We start from the raw sequence: 23895 nt of genomic DNA, 5'->3' as shown, positions 1-23895 counted from the left end.
TTAGATTATTCTGTATGCCTGGTAAAACAAGTTAATTATTTTTTGAGCCAATACAATTTTATTTTATTTTATTTTATTTTTTACTGGTGCATAATGCCTTGTCCACCTGCATGCTGTTTAAAATGAATTCCTCATGTCATGAATTAAGGATTCCATTATGTTTTCCATCATCACTTTTGAGCATGATGTTTTATCAAAGTTATTTCAAAAGCTATTCTCATATATTACATTTTCTCTCTCTAGGTCACCGACTAAGGTGAGCAATGTGAAATTTATTTGTATTATTAGTTAAAGGGGCACTCTTTTTTTTTAATTTTGTTTACATTTTAAACAAAGAAATAAACAGTTGTATGGAAAATTTTTATTTAAAATGATGTGCGCTCATATGAGATGAAAACTCATCTATGTACAGTATATCAGCCATAGAGAAAAATCTGAGCGGCACTAGGTTGAGATCACTTGACAAGCCGAATTTTACTTACTTTATCTCGATAATCCCTTGTTACTAGATGCTTTCACTTGTGTAATACATTTATCATGGCTGACTGAGACTGGTGCATTTCTACAGTCACGTCGGTAACTAAAAAATATTTGTCTTTGCATTATACTGCTTCTAAAATGCTAGTTGTCAGCAAATATAAACAGAAAAATGACTGAGTGGACCATTAACTATGGGATTTTATCATATTTATCATTCATGTTACTTTGTATTACATCAAATCAATGGTAAATCCAATATGACATATATAGAAGGGATCTCCAACAAATAACGGAACACCTGGTGGTACACCTGCAAAAATAGCAGAACCCACCGCTGAAGCAGCTACAGTTACTGAGACCACCGCAGCTGAGCCTGCAAAAGCTGCACCGACTACAACCACCACCAAGTGAGTTACAAATATCTTGTTATATGTATGAAGACAGAGCCATTCTTGATTACTTGTCCTTATTGTAGATGCATCACTCTCTTGTCACTTTCTCTCTCTGCAGTAGTGGCTTCAGTAATCTTGTGGATTTCGATCTGTTGGCGCCAAGTGCAGGTGCTTCAGCGGCTCCCACAGCATCATGGGGAGGTAAGCTGGTGATAATTCTTTTTTTCTGTTGTTATTGGCAAGCCCTCCTCACCAGTGTGCTGAATAGTACTGTGCAATTGATCATCTTTTAGGTCAACTGGTCACATTTCAGGTCTTTATTTTCTTCAGTGAAACACAAAAGGAGATATTTAGCATAATGTGCAAACTGTTATTTTCCTAAAAATGAATGTGAATGGGGACCAAGGGCTGTCAAGCTCCAAAAAGGACACAAAAGCACCATAAAAGGAATCCACCATAGATTTGTGTGAGAACCAGACCCAACTTTAAGTCATCATTCATTAAAAATCATGCTTTCTAAATTGCTTGACAGTTGGGGTCACCATTCACTTTCATTAGAAGAGCCTGAACATCCTGCTAAAATGACATAAGAGTGAGTAAATGATGACAGAATTTAAATTTTTATGTGAACTATGCATTTAATGCTGTGTTTATTGCGGCAGGGAAATCTTTGTATTAATAATTCATTTTGCCACTATATACTAGATAGTTAATTGTGCTACACTGCTAGGGCCATTTTCTTACCCAAATTAGGCCAGTTAGAAGAAAATTTAGTGAGAAATCTAATGAGTTATAGTGACAGACTAATGGGAAATGTCCCTTCTGTCTCTTTTTCTGCTTAAACTTTTCAAGCCCCATTTGTAAGCTACAGTTTCTTTAAAAATACAAATGAGCCAATTGGGATCTGTTCATCCATGGTTTTTAACTAACACACTCTCTCATTCTACTTCTCATTCCTCTCCCTTCATCTTTGTTCCTGGCTATTTCTCTGCCTTGGCTTCAGATCTACTTGGTGAGGGTGAGTAGAGATGTTTTTTTAGGTATCACATTCTTGAGAGTGGTCCATTCAGACACAAATGTATCATATGTCATAGTTTAAAAGTGCTGACCTAGGTTCTAAGCCCTTACAACAGTGGTTCTCAAACTGTGGTCCGTGGACTACTAGAGGCCTGTAAACGATTCCAAGTAACCCACAAGCTAACTGGTTGATTAATACAAATCGACAAAAAATAAATTAGTATAATTGATAAAAAAGTACCAACATTGAATTAATCAACCAATTATTAACCCATAACAAGGTATTAATTGATTGTAAAACAATAATGACATTATTTTAGCATCTTATGATAGTAAAGTTCTTTTGTCTTCAATAGTGTACCTCACAGTTATGTGTTAGTCAGTGTGTTTACATGCACTTTAAAAGTTTGATTTTAGTTGGACTAATTCTTTTTGAAATGTCATGTAAACACTTCAGTACAACTGAAGATCTGCCAGTCCGATTTTTGTGAAGACGGACTAACAGACCTTGATAATGCGGTTGTAGCTTGGTTTCATCCAGCATGTATACACATTTATTGGTTTGACGTTGTACACATGCCACGAAAGGCAGAGATGCAACGTGTATTCAACTCTTCCTCAGCTGACAGCTTCCTTGAAATATTTGATTATGCATTGTGTTATGTATTTATGGACAAACTGATGAAGACCGTGGCTTGACTATACAAAAACCCACTGTAGTGTGAAGAAGCACAAGTAAATGTACTGAATGTACATGAGGCTCATTAAAGTTTATTAGTTACAACTAGTCTAGTTAATTTCAAATGTATTAGAAAAGTAAAGCAGTCTAGAAAAATATGGATCGGTGGCTCAAGACAGGATCAGCGAAAAAGATGTTACATGAGACTCCAGGACGAGATTTGGGGTGTTTGGTGGTCCACAATTTTTGTTTTACTGTTAAAGTTGTCCACCATCTACAAAAGTTTGAGAACCACTAACTTACAAGGAACTCTCTGAACAAATGTTGCTTTATTTAAATCTTCATTCCTTTCTCTTTATTCTGCTGTAGCTTTATGATGTCATTATGCAAAGTCTCTCCACAAAAGATATTCTCTGAGCCATCTTTCATCCTATCTACATACTTGCCTCTCTTTGCTTTCTCTCCTCCTTCTCCGCTCCTCTCCTCTCCTCTCCTTTTTTTTTTTTTTTTTTTGTCTGAATGCTTTGGTTTTGCTGTGGCGGGGTTCCAGACTCTCTAGCTGCTCCTGCCACTAGCTCTGAAGCACCCCTCTCTGAGGCTGACTCTGCTTCTGCAGTTCCCCCAGCCTCTGCTGCCGCAGCTACCGAACCAGCAGCTGATGCCAACGCTGCCCCAGCCACTACCTCGCTGCCAGTGCCTGCCCCTTCTTCCACTGTCTCAGACATGGACCTGTTTGGAGGTCAGTTAGGTAGTCTTCAGGTTCAACCATAAGTGAAGAATGGGTGTGGATTCATGCTTAGTGCCACTAGCGTTGCTTCTTTGTGAATCACTGCTTGGTACTTGGTTGGTTTGGATACATGGACTGGTACTATTTAATGTTATATAGGTTGTAGTTGTGTTACTGTTGTAAAATAAGTTACTGATTAGTTCAAAATACTGTATAAAGAATGGGTCTGTTCCATAATGTAGTGAGCTGACTCTCTGACTCCTGCCTTCATAGGCAGCTTTCTTCCATGGCAGCATCTTTACTGAAATGATTCCTCATAAGAGCAGCAGCTCCGTGCATCTGATTTCATTACAGGTGACGAAAGAGAAATTACTCAGCATAAATATGCATAGCACACATATTTTGGGTAAAGTAGCTGGTTTTGTATCATATTAAACTGTTATTTATCGATAATTTTCAGTATTAAATTGATTATAAGTATATTTATAGTCTAAATTTCACTCACTTCATCCGCCATCGTTAATTTATTGTTCTGCCGACTTCATCATGGTGCATTCTGGGATCGCCTTTATGTATGAAGGATACATTCAATGCTACCTTACAATTTGGCCAAAACGAAATATCTTAAGAGGCAGCATAATTACCTACCTTTTGGAACGGACTTCATGTCGGGAGCATGCCTATGATGTCTTAAAATGCAACCTCTGTAGGACGCTCACTAGGTTTTGGAACAGACCCAGTGTTTCAATAACTAATAACTAATTCTTTACTGGCACATTTGTATCTAAATAACCAAAATTTCCTCATATTGCCCTGCACTGCATTTGAGATTTTTTGTCTGATACTTTATATGATCAATTGCATCAAATTATACGTGGCCAGGACCAAGTATGAAGCACCAGATCACCTTGGATGGCTCAAATTTAATGCAGTAGAAACTTTTCATAGCAAGGCCAGCTGAAGTGTAACTCAATATTTGCCAGCGGAAATGTGTTTTTAATTATTATTATTTTAAGTTTCCAGACCCAATCAATCAAACAATGAATATTAAATTAAAATATAAAAATTGGTTTACTTGTGATCAAAGTAACAAATAATTGAGCATGTTTAAACCAATACCAAAAATCAGCATATTCAGGAAGTCTGACAAGCAAGACAATACTTTACACAGTATGAGACCTGAAATAATTTGTTAATTCTTTGCTTTTGACGTTAACAGACATGCGCACAACTTAATGCATACATTGGATAACAACGGTTAAGGTGTTTGAATGCAGAGTGAAATTGGGTTAATGGGCAAAAATCTATGTGTGCTGCTGATTGCTTAAACTGTTTTGATGACCTTACCCCGATAAACGAATGCCTATGTTTACATAAACTTACACATTATTGGCTTATCAATCATATGTGTAAGAACATGCATGTAAACGTGCTCACTGACCCTCCCAAATCTGTAGTTCTCATTATTTTCAAGGAGAATATTTGCATACAGTACACTTTGTTTCTCGCAAAGCTCTTAAGTCAGCTGATTTAATTTTCTCCATTTAAATCAACGTGCAGTTAAACAACTCCAAGCCATTTTTCTCTCAGCTAGTAAATTATATAATTCTTACCTGGCTTTATGATGGAGTCATGCAAGGGGTTTGAAATACCAAACGCCACAACGTTTATCTCTACCTCAGCTTCAGCTAAACAGAAGCCATGCTGTCAAAGCCAAACACTTTGTTTCTTCTACTCAATTGAAGGTCCTGATGGCATTGACAGGATGCAGCCTTATTCATTTCCCTCAGTGTGTGCATAGACACACTGAATTACACTGTATACAACCTAGACTGGTCTATTTATCGCCATTTTGGCTGTATAGAGTGTTTTTGCTCACTATAATCACTGACATTAAAATCTCTCTCTATTGCCTCTTCATCCTCATTTATTTTTCTTTATTGGGTTTTGTTTGTCTGGTTTGGCCCAGACGCATTTGCCCCCTTCCCAGGCGATGGTCTGAGCGATGGTATGGCCCCAGCAGCTGCTGCCGATGCATGTGCCGGATCTGGTGGGTGTTTATCCATACACAAGATCTTTTAGCACCATGCTCTTTATGTGTGTGTGTGTGTGTGTGTGTGTGTGTGTCTGTGTGTGTTTTAAGGGGCCCATACACAAGCTATAGTGTGTGTGCACGCAAAGATTTTCTTTGCATTGCTTCAGTTATTAAAGGGATTTTTAACCCTAAAATATATTTGTTTTCATCATTTACTCACCCTCATGCCATCTCAGATGTCTATGACTTTATTTCTTCTGCAGAATACAAACAAAGTTTTTTTAGAAGGACATCTCAGCTCTGTATTTACATAAAATACAAGTGAATGGTGACCAGAATTCAAAAGGTCCATAAAGGACATAAAGGCTGCATATAAAAAATCCATAAGACTCCAGTTGTTAAATTTGTGTCTTCAGAATTGATATGATAGGTCAAGGTTAGGAAACAGATCACTATTTAAGTTATTTTTTACTATTAATATCCACCTTTGACCAGCCCCAACCAGTAGGTGGCTGAAAGTGAAAGTGTAGATTTACAGTAAGAAATTACTTAAGTATTGATCAGTTTTTCACCCACACCTTTCTTATTTATTCAGAAGATAATGATTAAACCACTGGAATCTTATGGATTACTTCTAAGCATTTACTTTGTGCATTTTGGACCTTCTGAGTTATGGTCACCATTAACTTGCATTGCATGGATCTACAGAGCTGAAATATTCTCCTAAAAATTATGTTCTGCAGAAGAAAGAAAGTCATATGCATCTGGGATGGCATGAGGGATTTTAAATTTTGGGTGAACTGTCCCTTTAAAGGAAGAATTCACCCAACAAAAGAACATTGTGTCATCACTTACTCACCCTCATGTGCCTAACTGTGTGATTTTCTTTCTTCTGTGGAAAACTGTATTGAAAAGAGATGCAATGAGGTTGAAAGGTGGTTGAGACCGAATGCCTAAAATCTCCTATTGTGTTGTACAGAAGAAAGAAACTCATATGGGTTAGGTACAACATGAGGGTTTGTAAATTATGACAGAAATGTCATTTTTGGGGTGAACTATCAATTTACACCCTGCTTTTGCCCACACATACAGAAGTGCTTCTGTAATAATCATTCTGTCCATGACCTGCCCGAGAGGTGTGCTGTCCCAGCACATATACTACATTATTCTGTGTGACCACAGTTAATATTTTTTTCCTGGGCCTTTTCTTTCTGCTTTGTTAACCTTCCTAATCATTCAGCTGAACACAGTAGAATTACCCCTTTATTTTAATTCCCTGCCAACTTATATTTGCAGTATCAGAGATCCTTTCTAACAACCTAAACTTTTTTTTTCATGAGGTTTGAAAATATGATTTATAAAGAGCTGTCCTATAACAACAGAAGCTTAGTGGTTGTATTGACTGTACATAATGCTTATTTGAACTTGTGTAGATACCATGTCATAGAACATTAACAGAGTTACCCTTACCTTATTTTATGTGCTTTTAGCAGAACATTACTGCTAGATTCTTACAAATCTCACACTTTTGCCTTTAATCGGTGAATTATTGGCTACAACTATATTTAATCTTCTTTTAAACTACATCCAGTTTTAGTCTTGTTTAGTCTAGTAGTAGTCGGCATGTTTAATTTGACATTTGAGGGATGGAAATGCAGTCTGTTTAAAGTCATACCTTTGTGTACTTGGGTGTGACGAAACATTGAAAATGTATTTCTCCAGAAATCTAAGTGGGCAAAAAATTCTGTATTTTCAGTGTTTGGTTGACTGAATGATCAATGACCAATTATACATCAGAAAACAGTCTTGTTTCCATTAGCTTCAAATTAAATATGCTGTCTCTGACTTTTGTCTATAACCATAAATTGTATTCTTGTACCTTATGAATAGTTTTTGCCTACCAAACAGAAAGAGGCATAATTGTGTTCTGTAGGATATTTATTTAGTTTCACTGAGTTGGAGAATATTGAACTGCTTTTTAATCAGTCTGGTGGCTGCAGTACTAAGGTTAATGGTGCCTTAAAAATGTACTTTTCAAGGTCAAATCCATCTCTTCTCTCTCCCAGACTTCAGCACTGCTGAAGTTGTGATCTTTCAGTGTGTTTCTTTTTTGGTGTCCAGTGTTTGTTATTTAACAAACCTTCCCCATTCCATTCTCACCCCTACCCCTCCTTAATAAAGACCCCTGGGCCCCATCAGAGGGGAGTTCGAGCATTGCTCCAGAGCTGGACCTCTTTGCTATGAAGCCGGTAGAGAGTGTCTCTGCTGCAGCGTCCCCTACCAGCGCTGAGCCGAGCATCTCACCAACAGCAGCTCCTGCTGCACCCTCTCCTCCCTCCACCACTACCACATCCTCTACAATTGAGCCTGTGGCCCCACCAACACTAGACCTGTTTAGTGGTAATATATCTATGCTGTAATTCTGTCTCTGTCTTGCTTTTCTCTGTATTATGACAGTAATAACTTGCTAAGCTCGTTACCTAACATTCTTGTTAAGATTTGCATTTTTTTTATATTCCTCTCATTTATATTTATATTTTATGTTTTTTAACAATCTGGTTTTTGGATCATTATGAATCTTGAACTTAACCACCTTATCAAAGTAAAGGAACTTGTATATGTCATGAATAGTGTCGGGTATAGCGTGATTACAAATGAATTATGTTACAATTATATTACAGTGGTAACACATCTCTAAAACAGTAATATTTATATAGAATTCATTTAAAACATGAATTAATAAGTCAGTTATGTTTGTATGTACACTACCGGTCAAAAGTTTTGAAACGCTTGTCTTAAATGTTTCTCATGATATTAAAAATCTTTTGATCTGAAGGCATATGCTTAATTGTTTGAACATTTTTTGTAGAAAAAAATATAATTGTGCCAACATATTAATTGTATTTCATTACAAAACTAAAATGTAATTAAAAAAAAGTTTTTGAAATTGATGACTTGGATCAAATAATAGAGAAAAGCAGCCAATAAGTGCCCGACATAGATGGGAACTCCTTCAATACAGTTTAAAAAGCATCTCAGGGTGATGCCTCAAGAAGTTGGTTGAGAAAATGTCAAGAGTACATTTCTGCAAAATCTAAACAAATGGTGACTACTTTGAAGATACTAAAATAACACAGTTTTGAATTATTTTGGATTTTGGTTAGTCACAACATAATTCCCATAGTTCCATTTATGTTATTCCATAATTTTGATGACTTTACTATTATTCTAAAATGTGAAAAAAAGAAGAATGAGTGTTTTAAAACTTTTGACCGGTAGTGTATATCTGTGTTTCTATGAAATCTGAAGGGCACACGCCCACTAATGAGTCATTGTAAGGGAGAAATGCATTGAGTTTATGACATTACTTTAAACTTGTTGATCAGAAACACAACAACATTTCTGTGAAAAGTGTTTGTAGGGGTTTTAGAAAGTAACATAAAATGTATGTAAATTAGTAATGTGATACCTTTCACCACAAAGTAATGATTGTGGTAATCTGATCCCAATTTTAGGGCTGTAATAAGTAAACTGTTGTGGATTAATGTATTTGAGTAATTTACTCAATACTGGTAATAATACTATATTACCTCTACAAAAAAACAACAACATAATATGTATATATATATATATATATTCAAATTGGTATGTGTTTTAAATTGTGATAGATTAAGATGGGTGGTCAATGCTCCTGATTCACATTGAACCTTTAATATTGTCAAATCCAGGATTTGCAGTGACCATGTCCTACAATCATTCTCTAGCTTTTTTGACCAGGATCTGAATGCTACTGTATCTTTGAAGTGTTGCGTTCTTGATTACTGCTCTTAGTTAAGTATTTGTACAACTTTCATGTTGATTTCTCTCCTCCTCAAAGTGATAATGAAAAGTAGTACACAAAACAAACGTTTTCTCTGCTAAATAATAACCACCCCTATGTAACTGACTGGATCCATAATGCATATGTATGTCCTTATTTGTAGATATGTTTGATTCTATGCCTGAGCAAAGCTCCTCCACAGAGCCCAAAGCAACCACTCCTAGCGTAGACCTTTTTGGTGCAGGTACAGGAGTTGATTCCCGTAGTTCTGTTGAACGTCTCGTCTCTTCTAGTTTTCATCTGTTTTTTTGCCCCACTTCGTCTTGGTTTGTCCTCATAGTGGAACGTGGACTTGTGCATGTCTGTGCCCTCAAAAGACTCTGTGTCCTCTCTGTGCTTATACAACATATTTATTCATTTATCTTCCTTTTCCTTCTTTGAAATGGTCATGAAGATCTTCCTGCTGTCTCTTGTGGACCCTCACCTTTTCCAGAGGCCAGTGTGACTGGTGACCTCTTGTCTGGTGAGTGTCGGATCCATGCTTTATTTTCTAAGTCTTTCTGTCAAGATTTGTTTTCTGAAATGTGCTTATAGTAATTTTGATTCTCAAGTCAAGTCATTTTTATTTGTATAGCGCCTTTCACAACACACATCGTTTCAAAGCAGCTTTACAGAAAATCATGCATTAACAGAAAATGAAACTGCAATATCTATAATGTCTTTGAGTCATCATTGTGTAGTTTGATAAAATACGATTTTTAAATGTGTTTAAAAATAAGTAATTAAATAATAATTGTATTAAAAAACCCAGTGAGCAGGCCGAAGGCAACTGTGGCAAGGGATACAAATAAATTGAAATAATAGGGATTTGGACTGGGTCAAATTTGAGGTTGTTTAAATAATTGCGCTCTTCCTTTGAACGATCTCGATATCTATTCTTAAAATCCCAAGTTCAATATTTTAATATGCAAAGTTAAGCACAGAGATCCTTTCGCTGCGTGTTGAGAGTAAAAGTTTGATTTGATCTTTCCGTGTAATGTGTGTCCAAAGTCGAGATCCACACAATCCATTTGTCACTGATAATGTGCTTTCTGTTCTTTACAGTTAGTTGTTGATCGAAAAAACTACAAAAGAAACATTTAATTCTAGTAAAGAAGCTGTGCAACTCCACTCTTGACAATATGCATTCAACCAAAACAGAATGTTGAACTGCCAGTATTCTTAAAGAGACAGTAATGTTTACAATGTAAATACTTAGAAAACAATTCTGTATATTTAAATATATATATATATATATATATATATATATATATATATATATATATATATATATATATATATATATATATATATATATATTGTATTTTATGGCTCCTATGACCTGGTTTTGTTGTTGTTAATGAATAAATGTCTTAACTGCCAACTTTATATTTTTAGTTTGTACATCAGGGATATTACAATATTAATGATCATTTTAAATGATAGTTAGTCTTTGTACACATCTTTGGTTTTATGTCAGTGAAGATCTAACTGAGCCTTACTGATGGTGATGATTTTATTTAATTTTTATTTTTATCCACTGCACTGCTACTTCTACTGTACTTTACAGTTGCTTACCAAACTACTAGTATTAGGCACATTATATTTAGATATGGCAAGACAATGGTGTCAAAATCTCTCTCTTCCTCTTTCTCAGATGCATTTGTTGCTCCAGCTATTGCTCCAGTGGCTACTACAACCGCTGCTCCTGTCTCCCCTCCTAAACCTGAGCCTGGACTTGTGCTAGATCTTCTTGGTGTGTCCCATACACTCCCTCATACAAAAGCACCCATCCAGAAGACCAGATGATGTTTTCATGCAGAATGCTTAATCCAGTCCAATATGATGAACTATGATTTGCAAAAGGGCTTGCTTTTTGCTTGAGATGAAATAAAGTTTTTTTATAACATTTGAAAATTAGCTTTTTCCAATTTAATGTCTTGGTATAGACATTTAAGTTTAAGAATGTTAATTGGTAAGTATGCAACAGCTAAGATTCATAATGCCCAGTGACTCCATAATTCAACTACTTGACAGCCTTTTAGTTATAGAGCATAGTTCCTTGAACTTGAACCATTGCTGGTGTCTGTTCATTAATTTTTTAACTGTTAAATGAGCTGATGATTAAGTTGTAAAGACAGATACTTCTTAGATGTACAGGAACTTTTTGACTTTGGTGTATTTGCATGCTGTGGTGTTGTGTACATGACTGTGTGTGTGGGAGTACACACAGTATGTGTATTTGCATGTCTATTTGTCAGTGATTATTATGGTTTGAATCAGTGTGTGTGTGTTTGTTTGAGTGGGAGTCTGTTGCCTGGTGTATCATCTCTCCATCTGCCCCTCTCTCTGTGTGTGCAGCTTTAAGGCTTAACTAATTCTTCTCCTCCTCCATGCTGCACTATGGGACGGCTGTTTCTGTCTGGGGCAGACACATTTGGGGACACCACTGGGGATACCCTGTCCACTGCTCCTGTAGCACCATTGTGTGACCTGCTTGGGGGTATGTGTTATAAATCCTGATTAGGAAAACTCTAATTTTGTACTGATCAGGAAAAAGAAAGTTTAAAAATATGTAAACAAAATAATACAAAAATAAATAAAATGGCAACACTTTTAACAAGGTTGTATATGTTAGCATTAACACATGCACTAGGTATCACGAACTAACAATGAACAATAATTTTTTATTTTTTAGCAGCATTAATCTTGGTTAATGTTAATTTCTTAAAATAGTATTGTTATTTGTTTGTTCATGCTAGTTCGTGATCTAATAATTAATGTTAACATAAAACATTTAAAATTAGTAATGTAAAAATTGTATTAGTATACAGTATATAGACACATGAACCAGGATTTATAAATGCTATAAAAGTATTGTTCATTGTTAGTTCGTAAACTTCACTGAAGTTTTGCTAGTGGCCACATTCTCCATTTTTTACAACTGCCAGGTAATTCCACCCCTTCCACTATGTATGGCAAGCTGCGAGTACTGAGTGCCTTCCACACTCCGTTTTGAAGGTTGAAGAATTGTATTATCCGGGTACTCTTAGTACACTTCTTTTTGTTGCATTTTCAGTGTTAACATACTACTCGCACTACTTACACTATAAAATGGCCGTAGAATAGTGTAGAAGTGTGCGGTTTGGGACGCACCTTAAAAGATATGTTAATTTGTCCAATGGTTATATCATGTATACATGTCATATATTGCTTACATGACATTAATGGTGCTGTAAGCAATTTTAACCTTCTGGAATGTTCACAAGACTTTCCCATCTTTCCAAAACCCCGCCCTCCAAAAATAACATTGAGACCCAAACCGAGTAGAGCAGTATTGCGTTCCCATGGATATCAAATACAACAGTAGAACAATAGCACCCTCAACTGACAAATATTATGAATCTGAAAATGACATCAAGCCTCACTAATCCACTTCAGCTACAACACTATGAGAATGCACAAAATTATTGACTGACTGAAAGCGTCAGGGACCGCGGTCCGCGGACACATTTTTTTATTAAATTAAATTAAATTAAATTAAATTGCTAGAGTGTCATGATGGTGTATGTAGATTGTTCTTCATATCTTCATGTTTGCAGGGTTGATTTCACCAGTTGCCCCCATGGTTACACCAACCCCAGCACCAGTGCCAGCTTCAGCACCTGCTGACCTGCTGGATTCAGATTTTGATGCCTTTGTCTCCATACCGGTATCTGCAACGCCAGCAGCATCAGACAGTGCCCCTGCCACTGTGGCACCCTCTGGTGGCTTTGATGCTTCAGGTGAGATGAGGATTCCTTTGGGTTTTTTATATGAAATGATGTACATTACATTGCCCAAACGTGTTATACTGTACTGTCAAATGTTAAACATGAAAACTGTTTTTAGTTTTTTCTGAGGAAGTGACTAATGCTAATGTCCAGTGTTGAAGACAGCGTGGCATCTTTCAAGCTTGCCTGATTCTCAGCACACTATTCTTCTTCTGCATGAGCTCTTCTGTATTTGCTTATCTCCTTATATAATACAAAGAGGATGTGGCATTACTGAAGGCATCTTATAAAATGCATTCTCCCTGTCCTCTTTTTTTTCTGTTCATTTTGTGTTCTGTACATCCTTGCTCTGAATTTCTGCTGTGACAGCATTACTCTTGATCTCATACTGTAATGTTTATTTGGCTTTTTTCTCAACTTCATCACCTGTTCTGTTCTTCTGTCCTGTCTTTCGTGGTCTTTCTCTATCTCTGTGCTTCCCTTCTGATATCTCTCTCCTTGCACACTGCTCTGACTCATTGCTTGCTCCCGCTGTGCAAATGGTGAGTTGGCGAGTGAATTTAAGGCAGGGCTTTGCAGCATGTATTATTTTACCCAATTACGCCACAGGGTTTGGGAAGTGTGGATGTTTACTTCTTCACTGCACATCCTTTGCCCTCTGCCCTCTTTGCTCTCTGTCCTGCTTGCACACATTAGTGATCTTGTGCATTAGTACATTCAAATAATTTGCCTGCCTCAGTATTTGTTGGTATTGGCTGAAGTATTTTTTATTTATTTATTATTTTTTTTAAATGATTGTTTTTAAAAGTATTAAATATTAATTAGTTCTTACCTCCATGTGGTCTTTGCTGTTGAACTTTAGAAATTAGGAATTAGAAGTTTGTTTTGGAACAAACCAGTAGTGTAATCTAGGGCACACACAGTCATATGCCGTATGCCCACCTATCTTTCTTAGGATTTTGCGTATGCCCACCTAAAATAAGTGACAATACGTATGGCCACCAGAACAACGAGTATGCTTTTGACCCAGAATTTTTTCAATGTACTAACACGATGCCGCAGCACCGTTGAGTAAGAGGCGGGACATTTCCAGCGTCTAATGCAAGAGCATTCCTGGAGTAACCAGGTAAACATAAATACATATATATATTTAAATTATGCAATTAAACTTTGTGAAATAACTGCATGTATTGAAGTCGTGCTAGATTTTTATGCTCTTTGCTGATGCTGGACAACTGTGTCCCATAATTATACATTTATTTTTTCATTTCAATTTATAAATCTAAGTAGGAAAAAAAATGTCACTATAGATAGAAAAAGACATAGTACACAAATAAAGAAAATTACCATTAATTCTTATGTAGGCTATATATAGTAATACAAGATAATGTGTTCATTACTACATTCATATAGCAATGCAATGCTTAATAGTTTATTGCATATTATGTAGGCTATTAGTTTATGAATTAGAGTACTTCCAAAGTATTAACAATTTTCATAGTAGCCTAATGAAAGGAACATTAATGACACCTATTATTTAATACATGTTTAACACCATGGTTCTTAGTGTACTGTGCACCATGCCAGCAAGAAACTTACCCTGATACATTTTGTAAGTTCATGTGGGACTATAATTACAACATCCTTTTAATGAAAAAAATATATTTCGTACACATTTTATGTATGTAATGTATATAAATGTATATATATTAATTTTAGAGACCGGGTGCATGTGGGGTCCTTCATACATTTATAGTATGACCACTCTCTTTTCAGAGCACTACTACTACTATATATATATATATATATATATATATATATATATATATATATATATATATATATATATATATATATATGTATGTATGTAAATTTGAAGTCTTTACATAGTTTATATACACCTTAGCCAAATACATTTAAACTCAGTTTTTCAGAAGTCCTGACATTTAATCATAGAAAACATTGCCTGTTCTAGGTCAGTTAGGATCACTATTTTAAGAATGTGAAATATCAGGATAATAGTAGAGAGAATTATTTATTTCAGCATTTCTTTCATCACATTCCCAGTGGGTAAGAAGTTTACAAACACTTTGTTAGTATTTGGTAGCATTGCCTTTTGTTTAACTTGGGTCAAACGTTTTGGGTAATCTTCCACAATAAGTTGCACAATAATTTTGGCCCATTCCTCCAGACAGAACTGGTGTAAGTGAGCCAGGTTTGCAGGCCTCCTTCTCGCATGCTTTTTCAGTTCTGCCCTCAAATTTTCTATCAGATTGAGGTCTGGGCTTTGTGATGGCCACTCCAATACCTTGACTTCATTGTCCTTAAGCCATTTTGCCACAACTTTGGAGGTATCCTTGGGGTCACTGTCCGTTTGGAAGACCTATTTGTGATGAGCTTTAACTTCCTGGCTGATGTCTTGAGATGTTGCTTTAATATATGATGCCATCTATATTGTGAAGTGCACCAGTCCCTCCTGCAGCAAAGCACCCCCACAACATGATGCTGCCACCCCCATGCTTCACGGGAGAGTAGTCTTGGTTTTTTATGGTGTTTTGGAGCAGTGGCTTATTCCTTGCTGAGTATCCTTTCAGGTTATGTTGATGTTGGACTTGTTTTACTGTGGATATAGATACTTGTATACCTGTTTTCTCCAGCATCTTCATAAGGTCCTTTGCTGTTGTTCTGGGATTGACACATCTAGGGACAGAATGTGTCTCTTTACTGAGCGGTATGATAGCTGCATGGTCCCATGGTGTTTATACTTGCATACTATTGTTTGTACAGATGAATGGGATACCTTCAGGCAGAGGCGTTTCCAGCATTGAAGGACATCCGGGGCTTAGCCCAGACAATTTTATTTTCACACTAGCAACCACTTCTCTGTAGTCCAAAGCTGGTGAGAGGGTATTCTTTGAGTTTTGCTCTGGCTGGGCCTGTTTCTACAGTTCCTAAATCTTCCACTCTAGTATCCTCTCTCCTCCCTGAATGTGATGCAGAAGAACAGATACAGCACATAGCGTATTGCAAATCAGCTTCAAACAACTAATTCATCAAGTGCTACATATTTCGAATTGTAGACCAATACCATTGAAGAAAATGTATTGGGAAGAGCAGATCAGTGGGATTGCCCTAAGATCTATCATGACTCTTGAATTTTCATGTACATTACAATTAAGTCATCACAAAAGAGTTATATTATAGTGAGTAAAGTGAGGTAAAAAAATATTGAATATAAATAATTTATGTTTTTTGACATAAATACTCAAAATGATGTATAAGATCCTAAATTAAAGCAATACATGAATGACTTTAGTCTAAGTTCATTGACACACCATGGCATCGAACTGTATATAATTCTCCATGTTCATCTGTCAAAATCCTTTCATTAGGATCATTAGGAGCATTGGGATAAACAATGTTTCACTTTTAACTTTCTCTAAAGTAAAGTGACTGATTAATTGTTACCAGTTTCCATGCCTGATTCTGGCACAGCTGCTGCTGCTCCTCAGTCTGTTGCTCATCTTTGCTACACTCTACAAAACCATTGAAACAAATCAAAGTGTATATTTACTACAAAGTAATATCACAAAACAAGTCACACGTACATTTTATGCTAATGCTTATTGGTTATCCTTAGCGAAAACAACACCTGATAAACAAGAAAAGTACACTCCGAACGGGATTCGAACTGCGGTCTCTGGCGTAAGAGGCGGGTGCGCTAACAAGGAGGCTAGAGGCTACAACATGTAATGACAGTCGGTAGTGGACCTCTTGAAGTTTAGCCTACTGTGGGTGAAAGCCAGCCAGATGATCATCTTCAGACTTTAAGGACAAAAACAAATGTGAATTCTTACCCACTGACTTCTTTCGTAAAAATCCCCAAAGCCTCATTTGCTTCATTTTTGCTGTCTTTCCTGCTAACTGCTGTTAACTCGCCACTAAGTAACATTACTTGATGTCAATGACTGTGCAAGCTCCTCCCCTACCTGCTGCATATTCAACAGAGAGGAAGAAACAGAGTAGCCCATAGGCTACCGACAGCAAAGAAACGTATTCTGTAGGCTAGATTATTTTTAAGACCCATGTCTATTTTTACAGGCTGTATGTGCAAAGCCAAAGCACAATGAAATAAGGCAACTTATGATTTCGGGAGTTTACATAGGCTATTGTCCAGTTTCATATTTGTCAGTCAACTTTTCAAAATACATTCGGGGCTGAAGCCCCGGTAATATCGGCTGCCGCCGCCTCTGCCTTCAGGCATTTGAAAATTGCTCCCAAGGATGATCCAGACTAGTGGAGGTCCACAGTTTCTTTTTTCTAAGGACTTGGCTGATTTATTTTGATTTTCCCATGATGTCAAGCAAAGAGACATTGAGTTTGAAGGTAGGCCTTAAAATACATCCACAGGTACACCTCCAATTTACTCCAATTAGTCTAATCAGAAGCTAATTGGCTAATTGCCTAAAGGCTTGACATCATTTTCTGGAATTTTCCAAACTGCTTAAAGGCAGAGTTATCTTAGTGTATGCAAAGTTTTGACCCAGTAGAATTGTGATGTAGTCAATTAAAAGTGAAACAATCTGTCTGTTAACAATTGTTGGAAAAACGACTTGCAAAAACTAAGTTTGCTAATGAATTCTGTGAAGTGGTTCATAGATTAGTTTTAATGGCTTCAACCTAAGTGTATGTAAACTTCTGACCTCAACTGTACTCTAGAGACCTCTGGTCAATTAAATTAGTAAATGTCATGTTCTACCTTTTCTTTTACCCCAATACTAGTTAATAAAGCAGCATGAAATTTGTTTCTGGAGTTTAAAAGCTCCAAATGAGTTTGTGTTGTGCATGGGCTATGCATGGGTATAACCATAATTTAAAGGGTAAGTTCACCCAAAAAATTATAATTCTCTCATCATTTACTCACCCACATGTCATCCCAGGTGTGTATGACTTTCTTTCTTCTGGTGAACACATTTGAAGAAAAATAGAAAAAACATCTCTGATCAAAATGCACTTAAAATGCAAGTGGATGTGATCTGATTTTTGAAGCTCCAAAAAGAACAGGCGGTCAGCATAAATGTCATCCATACGACTCCAGCTGTTAAATTAATACCTTATAAAGTGAAACGATTGCTTTTGGTGTGGAAAACAAAAACAAAACTATATTTAAGTACTGTACTTTTTAACTATTACGCATCTCTTTCGGGTTAGCTGCAGTATGCATGTCTGATGTAATCATGTTGGCATGAACTGATGCACGTGCAACACACCCGGAAGAGCAGCGCTGTTTACAACTGAGGAGTGCTGTGCTGAAGCTTAGTTGATTTTGGTTTAGATCTGCATTTGTATCTGTTTCTTAACTCACAATAGTGCACGATAGTTTGTGCTTATCCTGGATGTCTCAACTGAGAGAAGAACGTGAGATTACGTCCGAAATATGCCATCGCAAATTCGTTGCACGATAGACCACGTGAACTCAGCGATTGTATGAACTCAATCTTTTTTGCACCATAAGCAATCGTTTCACTTTATAAGACAAAAAATTCACTGCTGGAGTCGTATGGATGACGTTTATGCTGACTCTGTTCTTCAACATTTTTGGGAGCTTCAAAAGTCGGATCACAATCCACTGGCATTTTAAGGGCCTACTGAGCTTAGATATTTTTCTATTTTTCTTCAAATGTTTTCAGCAGAAGACAGAAAGTCATACACATCTGGGATGGCATTAGGGCGAGTAAATCATGAAAGGATTTTCATTTTTGGGTGAACAATCCCTTTATCAATTACAAAACATCCGTCCACATAAGATTTTTCCATTGCGGCCATTGTCTTTAAATAAGATTGACACCCTGCCCTAAACCTTTCCTTTTAGAGTTAAAGTTTTGGGTCACTGACAATTGAGAGATAATGGAGCTGGAACCGAGAGGGGTTTAATCCCTGTCCATGTCCCCTTTCAGTGCCTGACAGAATTTGTCCAGCCATGTTTTGCTGCAGCCTCCCAATGCATGCAGTAAACAACCATGGATGCAGATTTGAATACCTCTTAACATGAATTTTATGATAATTGTGTGGATCTTTTTTTACTCTTGAACTTTTATATCAGACTTGGTATATTATGGATTTGCTGACCAGATGTCTGTTCAAATAGTTCTGGGCTAAAACAAAGGCCCTGTTTAAACCTGGTGTTAAGATGCATTTTGGGCTTTCCATTTTAAACAGGACAATGCTAAAGACAGGTGTAAATGGGATCCAAATTGTTTTGAGATTTGTCCACTTCAGCTAAATTCTGAGGTGGTTGAATGTGGTCAAAATCGCATGTGACCACATTTGGCTCATAATGTAAATGCTTATTCATAATGCGTTCAAACAACATTGAAGCACTGCTTACTCACTTGTCAATCAGTCGCTGCGCTAAAACAAGTGTTTTAAAATTTAGCTGGTTACAGTTTGTGCGGCTTTAAAAAGGAAATGAGTGTCTGATTGGGGAATTTTAAAGCACATAAATACACATGCACAAGAACATTACAGAACTTCTACAGTGTGTCTGATATTAACAGGCAGAGACACAGATGTGTGGCACACACACCAGAAGATCAGTTAATAAAGGTATTCCTTTAAAATAACAAAATCTGGCATGTGATCAGCTAAGCACAAAAAAGTTATCAACATTGGTTAACATTAACTAACAATTAAAACCACTTCTACAGCATTTATTAATCTTTGTTAATGTTAATTGTAACCAGTGGCGATTTCTCAGGGCCAGTAAAGCCTTCTCTGCTGGCGTAACATGCCTAATAAATACATATTTTTTCATCCTTTCATTCTCATTGACCTTTTTGATGTATTTTCAATCGCTTTCCACTCCTAATTAATCTACAAACGAATAGCAAAAAATGAAAAAATTTCTACAATCAGAATTCCTTGATGTTTACAAGAAAAGTGTGACAACTGTTTCACAAATGGGATGACCGAAGCCATGCTCCTTAACCAAAGCAGCGCGTGAGTCTGAGCTCTGCCCCATCAGGTTTTCAGAATTTCCACAGAATCCCTCAATACTGCAGTAAATAGGCATCTAAAGTCAGATTGTCAGATTGTGGCTACATTGCAATTTCAATTTTAATTCACTCCATAATGCTGCAGATTTCATATCATATATCAATGTCTCAGAGGTCAATGTTTGCAGAATTGAAAGAGATTTTCCTCAACATATACTGTTCCTGTGCTGCTTTTACAAACATCACACTGATTTATCCACATTGATGTAAAGCAGAATTCTGCTCTAAATGTCATGTTTGTGCTAACATAAAAGGGATAGTAAAAATTATGTCATTATTTACACACCCTCATGCTATCCCAGATGTGTATGACTTAAATATTGATCTTTTTCTCACCCACACCTATCATATCGCTTCTGAATATATGGATTTAACCACTGGAGTCATATGGATTACTTTTATGCTGACTTTATGTGCCTTTTGGACCTTTTGGAAGTTCTGGCCACCATTCACTTGCATTTAATAGACCTAAAGAGCTGAGAAATTGTTTGTGTTCTGCAGAAGAATGAAAGTCATACACATCTGGGATGGCATGAGTGTGAGAAAATGATGAGAGAATTTACATTTTGGGGTTTTAATTGCAAGTATAACTCTATCTTCTTTTACTTTTTTGCACTTTTGTATCATTCTTCAATTCACTGACATAGTGATTGATGTATGTCATCATGAAATCAAACACCATCCCCTTGAAATTTGAATACAAGTGGCCAGAAGAGTTGCATATTACTATATGACCAGGTTTTAATGGCGATGTTTCTCGGATAGTCCAAAATGCATCTTAATACCAGGTGGAAATGGGGCAAAAGATGCTCAGTACTTTGGGAACTACACTTACAAATGATGCTGAAAAAATACTTTATTCATGTTAGATCTCCTTTGCCCAATCTAGTGTTTGACGGATTAGGAGACCTTCTAATGCCATCTATAACACCTCAGAGTACAGGCGGGACCCCTATGGCTTCAACGACACCAGTGGCATCTGGAATTGTGCCTGCTGCTGGGCTATCGATGGCACCAGCAATGGTACCGGCGATGGTACCAACAATGGCACCAGCAGCAGCTGCCAAACCTATTGGAGGAGACTTAGACTCTTCACTTGCTGATCTGGTTGGAAGTATGTATGGAAATATGAAGGACTGAGGATGTAGGGCTCATTGAATGCCAGAGACTGAGCTTGGCATGTGTAGCACCATGGTGTTGTACTCTTAGTCCCAGCTCAAACTTATCTCTCATGTTTTTCCTCTCTTGTAGATTTGGGGATGGCAAGCCAAAAGAAGTAAGTTCAGTCTCTGAGTGTGCCCTTTTGTTCTGTGTCTATGTATTTTCTAGACCCCTATTCATCTTGTCGCTTTTAATGCCTATTTGCAGAATTGACCAGTATTGACAATACATTATGACTGTTATGGTGGCTTGATTGATTCACTCTGCCTTGGAGGACAATTTAATCTGGTTCACTTTGCGTGGCACTGGAGTGCCAATTTTAAATGGTCTGCACTCAATTAATGAATCGAGAAGAATAATTTGTGGATATTAAGTTGATTGACAGCTGTTTTTTATGCAGAGAAAACCAGTGGAATGAGAAGAAGCTGACTGGAGGTGCTAACTGGACCCCTCAGGTAGCTCCCACTAGCTGGGGCACACCTGGTGCTCAGATGGTAGGAGCTGCTCCTTTTTTTTTTAACATATAAATCAACTTTCACTCTTACTGTATGTACAGTATCTTATGTTCTGGTTATGTTATAGCCTGGCTCTGCCCCTGGAACCTCAGGAGCTGCCGCCCCACCAGGAGCCATGGCACCAGTAATGGGAGCACAGCCAGGCTTTGGCATGGTGAGAAATCACTGTATTAACCTTCAATGGTATGATGTTGCCATTTAGCGACACATTATTTTCCTAGACTTTTGCTTTACTTTCATTGGTGCATTTCTGAAATAAATAAAAAAAACCTATGAAAATAAAAGCTGCAGATTTTGATAATAAATGTGAAGTGCTCCTATTTCACATTACAGTACAATTAATAGCAAATGTTCTTGGTCTTTGCGGGTACATGCACACAGTGTTTATGACACACAGTGGCACAGAGGAGGAGATGCCCGCTTTATTTCAGTGGAGATGATAGAATAAAGATGTTAAATACACACAGAATCTCAAAGGTTGTGAGTTTTAATCAGAGAGCCTTACAATAATGTGTGAAAGTGAAGAAGTACAATATATTATAATATAATACAATACAATACAATCTAATGTAACATTCAGGTAAAATTCAATTAAAAAAATTCGAGCAAAAAGAGAGAGATATTTTAAAAATTTTGAAATATTTTTATATTTAAAAATATTGAAATATTATCATTCTACCCATGTGAAATAGGGGTTAAAAGCCTTAAAGTAAATCATATGTCCTTATTTTATTATATGATTCCTAATGACATTTTATTAATTTACTTATAACACATACTAAGAAGTATGACAATTTGTTTGAAAATGAATCTTCATAATTGTGACAAGCCCTAAAAATGGCAATTACATGGCAATTAATTGTCAGCCAAATTTTCTAATCTCGACAGCCCTATTTTCATGTACAGTTAAAAAGTGGGAGCCACATATACAAACTGTTGTAATTCCTACACCGTTTACCTGATTTGGATGTAAATACCCTCAAATTAAAGCTGAAAGTCTGCAGTTAAAGCACATCTTGTTCGTTTCATTTCAAATCCATTCGATGTCGATGTCCCAATATTTATGGACCTGACTATATTAGCGTCACATTTATAGTTTGTTATAATTTATGTAACCATGAAGAAGATTAATGCTTGTATGAACAAAACAAATTGGGATTTTGGAGTTCCAGGTGTGACCATTTTCCGCTTTTGGAACAGAGTTACCACAAGGCTATGTTTACCAAAATGTTTCCTTCTTTTTTTGGAACTTTTTATGGAAACAAACATTGTTTACATGGCTTTATGCATGCCATGGAAGGTTAAACTGTTCTGGAATAAGGTAATGTTCTGTATCCTTACTTCTCTGGGCCATTTTTCACTCAGCCCCCAGTAGCAGGAGTCGGAGCTCCCATGATGCCCCAGCCTATGATGATGGGTCAACCAATGATGAGACCCCCATTTACAGGGCCAGCAGCATCAGCAACACCTGGAGTACCAGTAAACAAGTTTTCACCTAACATACACAAAAACACAGTGGGGGAAAGAGTACTGATTTCTTTACTTAAGTAAAGAAACAAAGTAAAGTTACTTGAGTGCAAGTAGAAGTACTGAGAAATGTTATGACAAGTAAATAAGTAGTTTGCTGAAAAACTACTTAAGTAATTACATTACAAGTTACTTTATGAAAATTATATTATATATAGTATATACGCTTCCATTTTTAGATACAAAGACATTTTGTTCTTGAAAGAAATTGATGGTTCCTTTCAGCAAGGATTCATTAAATTGATCAAAAATACTGCCAAAATCATTAATTGTAAATTATTATTCTGGTTTGAAATAACTTGTCATATTTGTAAAAATGTTTCTTTTCCCATGATGGCAAACATATATTGTGTCACCTATTCATTACAAAAGCATTCTACAATGCTAATTTGGTACTAAAGAAAATGTTCTTATATTTTCTTATGTTAAACGTGTTCAGACAGTTCCCTCTTACCTTAATGAACGGCTTATTTCCAGAATAAAATGAAATATTCCGAAAATCACAGTATTACAGTTCTTGTATAGTGACAGGGCAGAAAGTCTTGGAGAAGCTAGAGAAGAGAAGACACCGGCGGCAGTTTATGCAAGCTGCTGTGCTCATGATGTAGTGAACTGCGGGCTTCCGTCGTGCTGCGTTTTAGTTTATAAACAGATTTAGCGCTTATAACTTGCTGA

The 23895-nt window shown here is 36.6% G+C and overlaps 1 protein-coding gene across 1 annotated transcript in view; it reads left to right on the top strand.

The window, feature by feature from the left end:
- The window catches only part of LOC127657959 (clathrin coat assembly protein AP180-like), a 53829-nt gene that overhangs the window by 27804 nt on the left and 2130 nt on the right, over positions 1–23895 (top strand). The window contains exons 11-27 of the mRNA XM_052146996.1: positions 244–256; positions 751–887; positions 991–1073; positions 1876–1890; positions 3119–3307; positions 5265–5345; positions 7512–7730; positions 9314–9394; positions 9605–9673; positions 10847–10945; positions 11621–11692; positions 12792–12974; positions 20907–21131; positions 21269–21293; positions 21579–21672; positions 21761–21847; positions 23059–23172. Coding sequence (XP_052002956.1) covers positions 244–256; positions 751–887; positions 991–1073; positions 1876–1890; positions 3119–3307; positions 5265–5345; positions 7512–7730; positions 9314–9394; positions 9605–9673; positions 10847–10945; positions 11621–11692; positions 12792–12974; positions 20907–21131; positions 21269–21293; positions 21579–21672; positions 21761–21847; positions 23059–23172 — 1786 coding nt within the window. The remainder of the gene's footprint in view (positions 1–243; positions 257–750; positions 888–990; positions 1074–1875; positions 1891–3118; positions 3308–5264; positions 5346–7511; positions 7731–9313; positions 9395–9604; positions 9674–10846; positions 10946–11620; positions 11693–12791; positions 12975–20906; positions 21132–21268; positions 21294–21578; positions 21673–21760; positions 21848–23058; positions 23173–23895) is intronic.

This window comes from Xyrauchen texanus, chromosome 17, assembly GCF_025860055.1.
Source record: "Xyrauchen texanus isolate HMW12.3.18 chromosome 17, RBS_HiC_50CHRs, whole genome shotgun sequence".
NCBI lineage: Eukaryota > Metazoa > Chordata > Actinopteri > Cypriniformes > Catostomidae > Xyrauchen > Xyrauchen texanus.
Note: the sequence above shows the minus strand (reverse complement) of the source record. Positions and strands in the feature narration are given on the sequence as shown.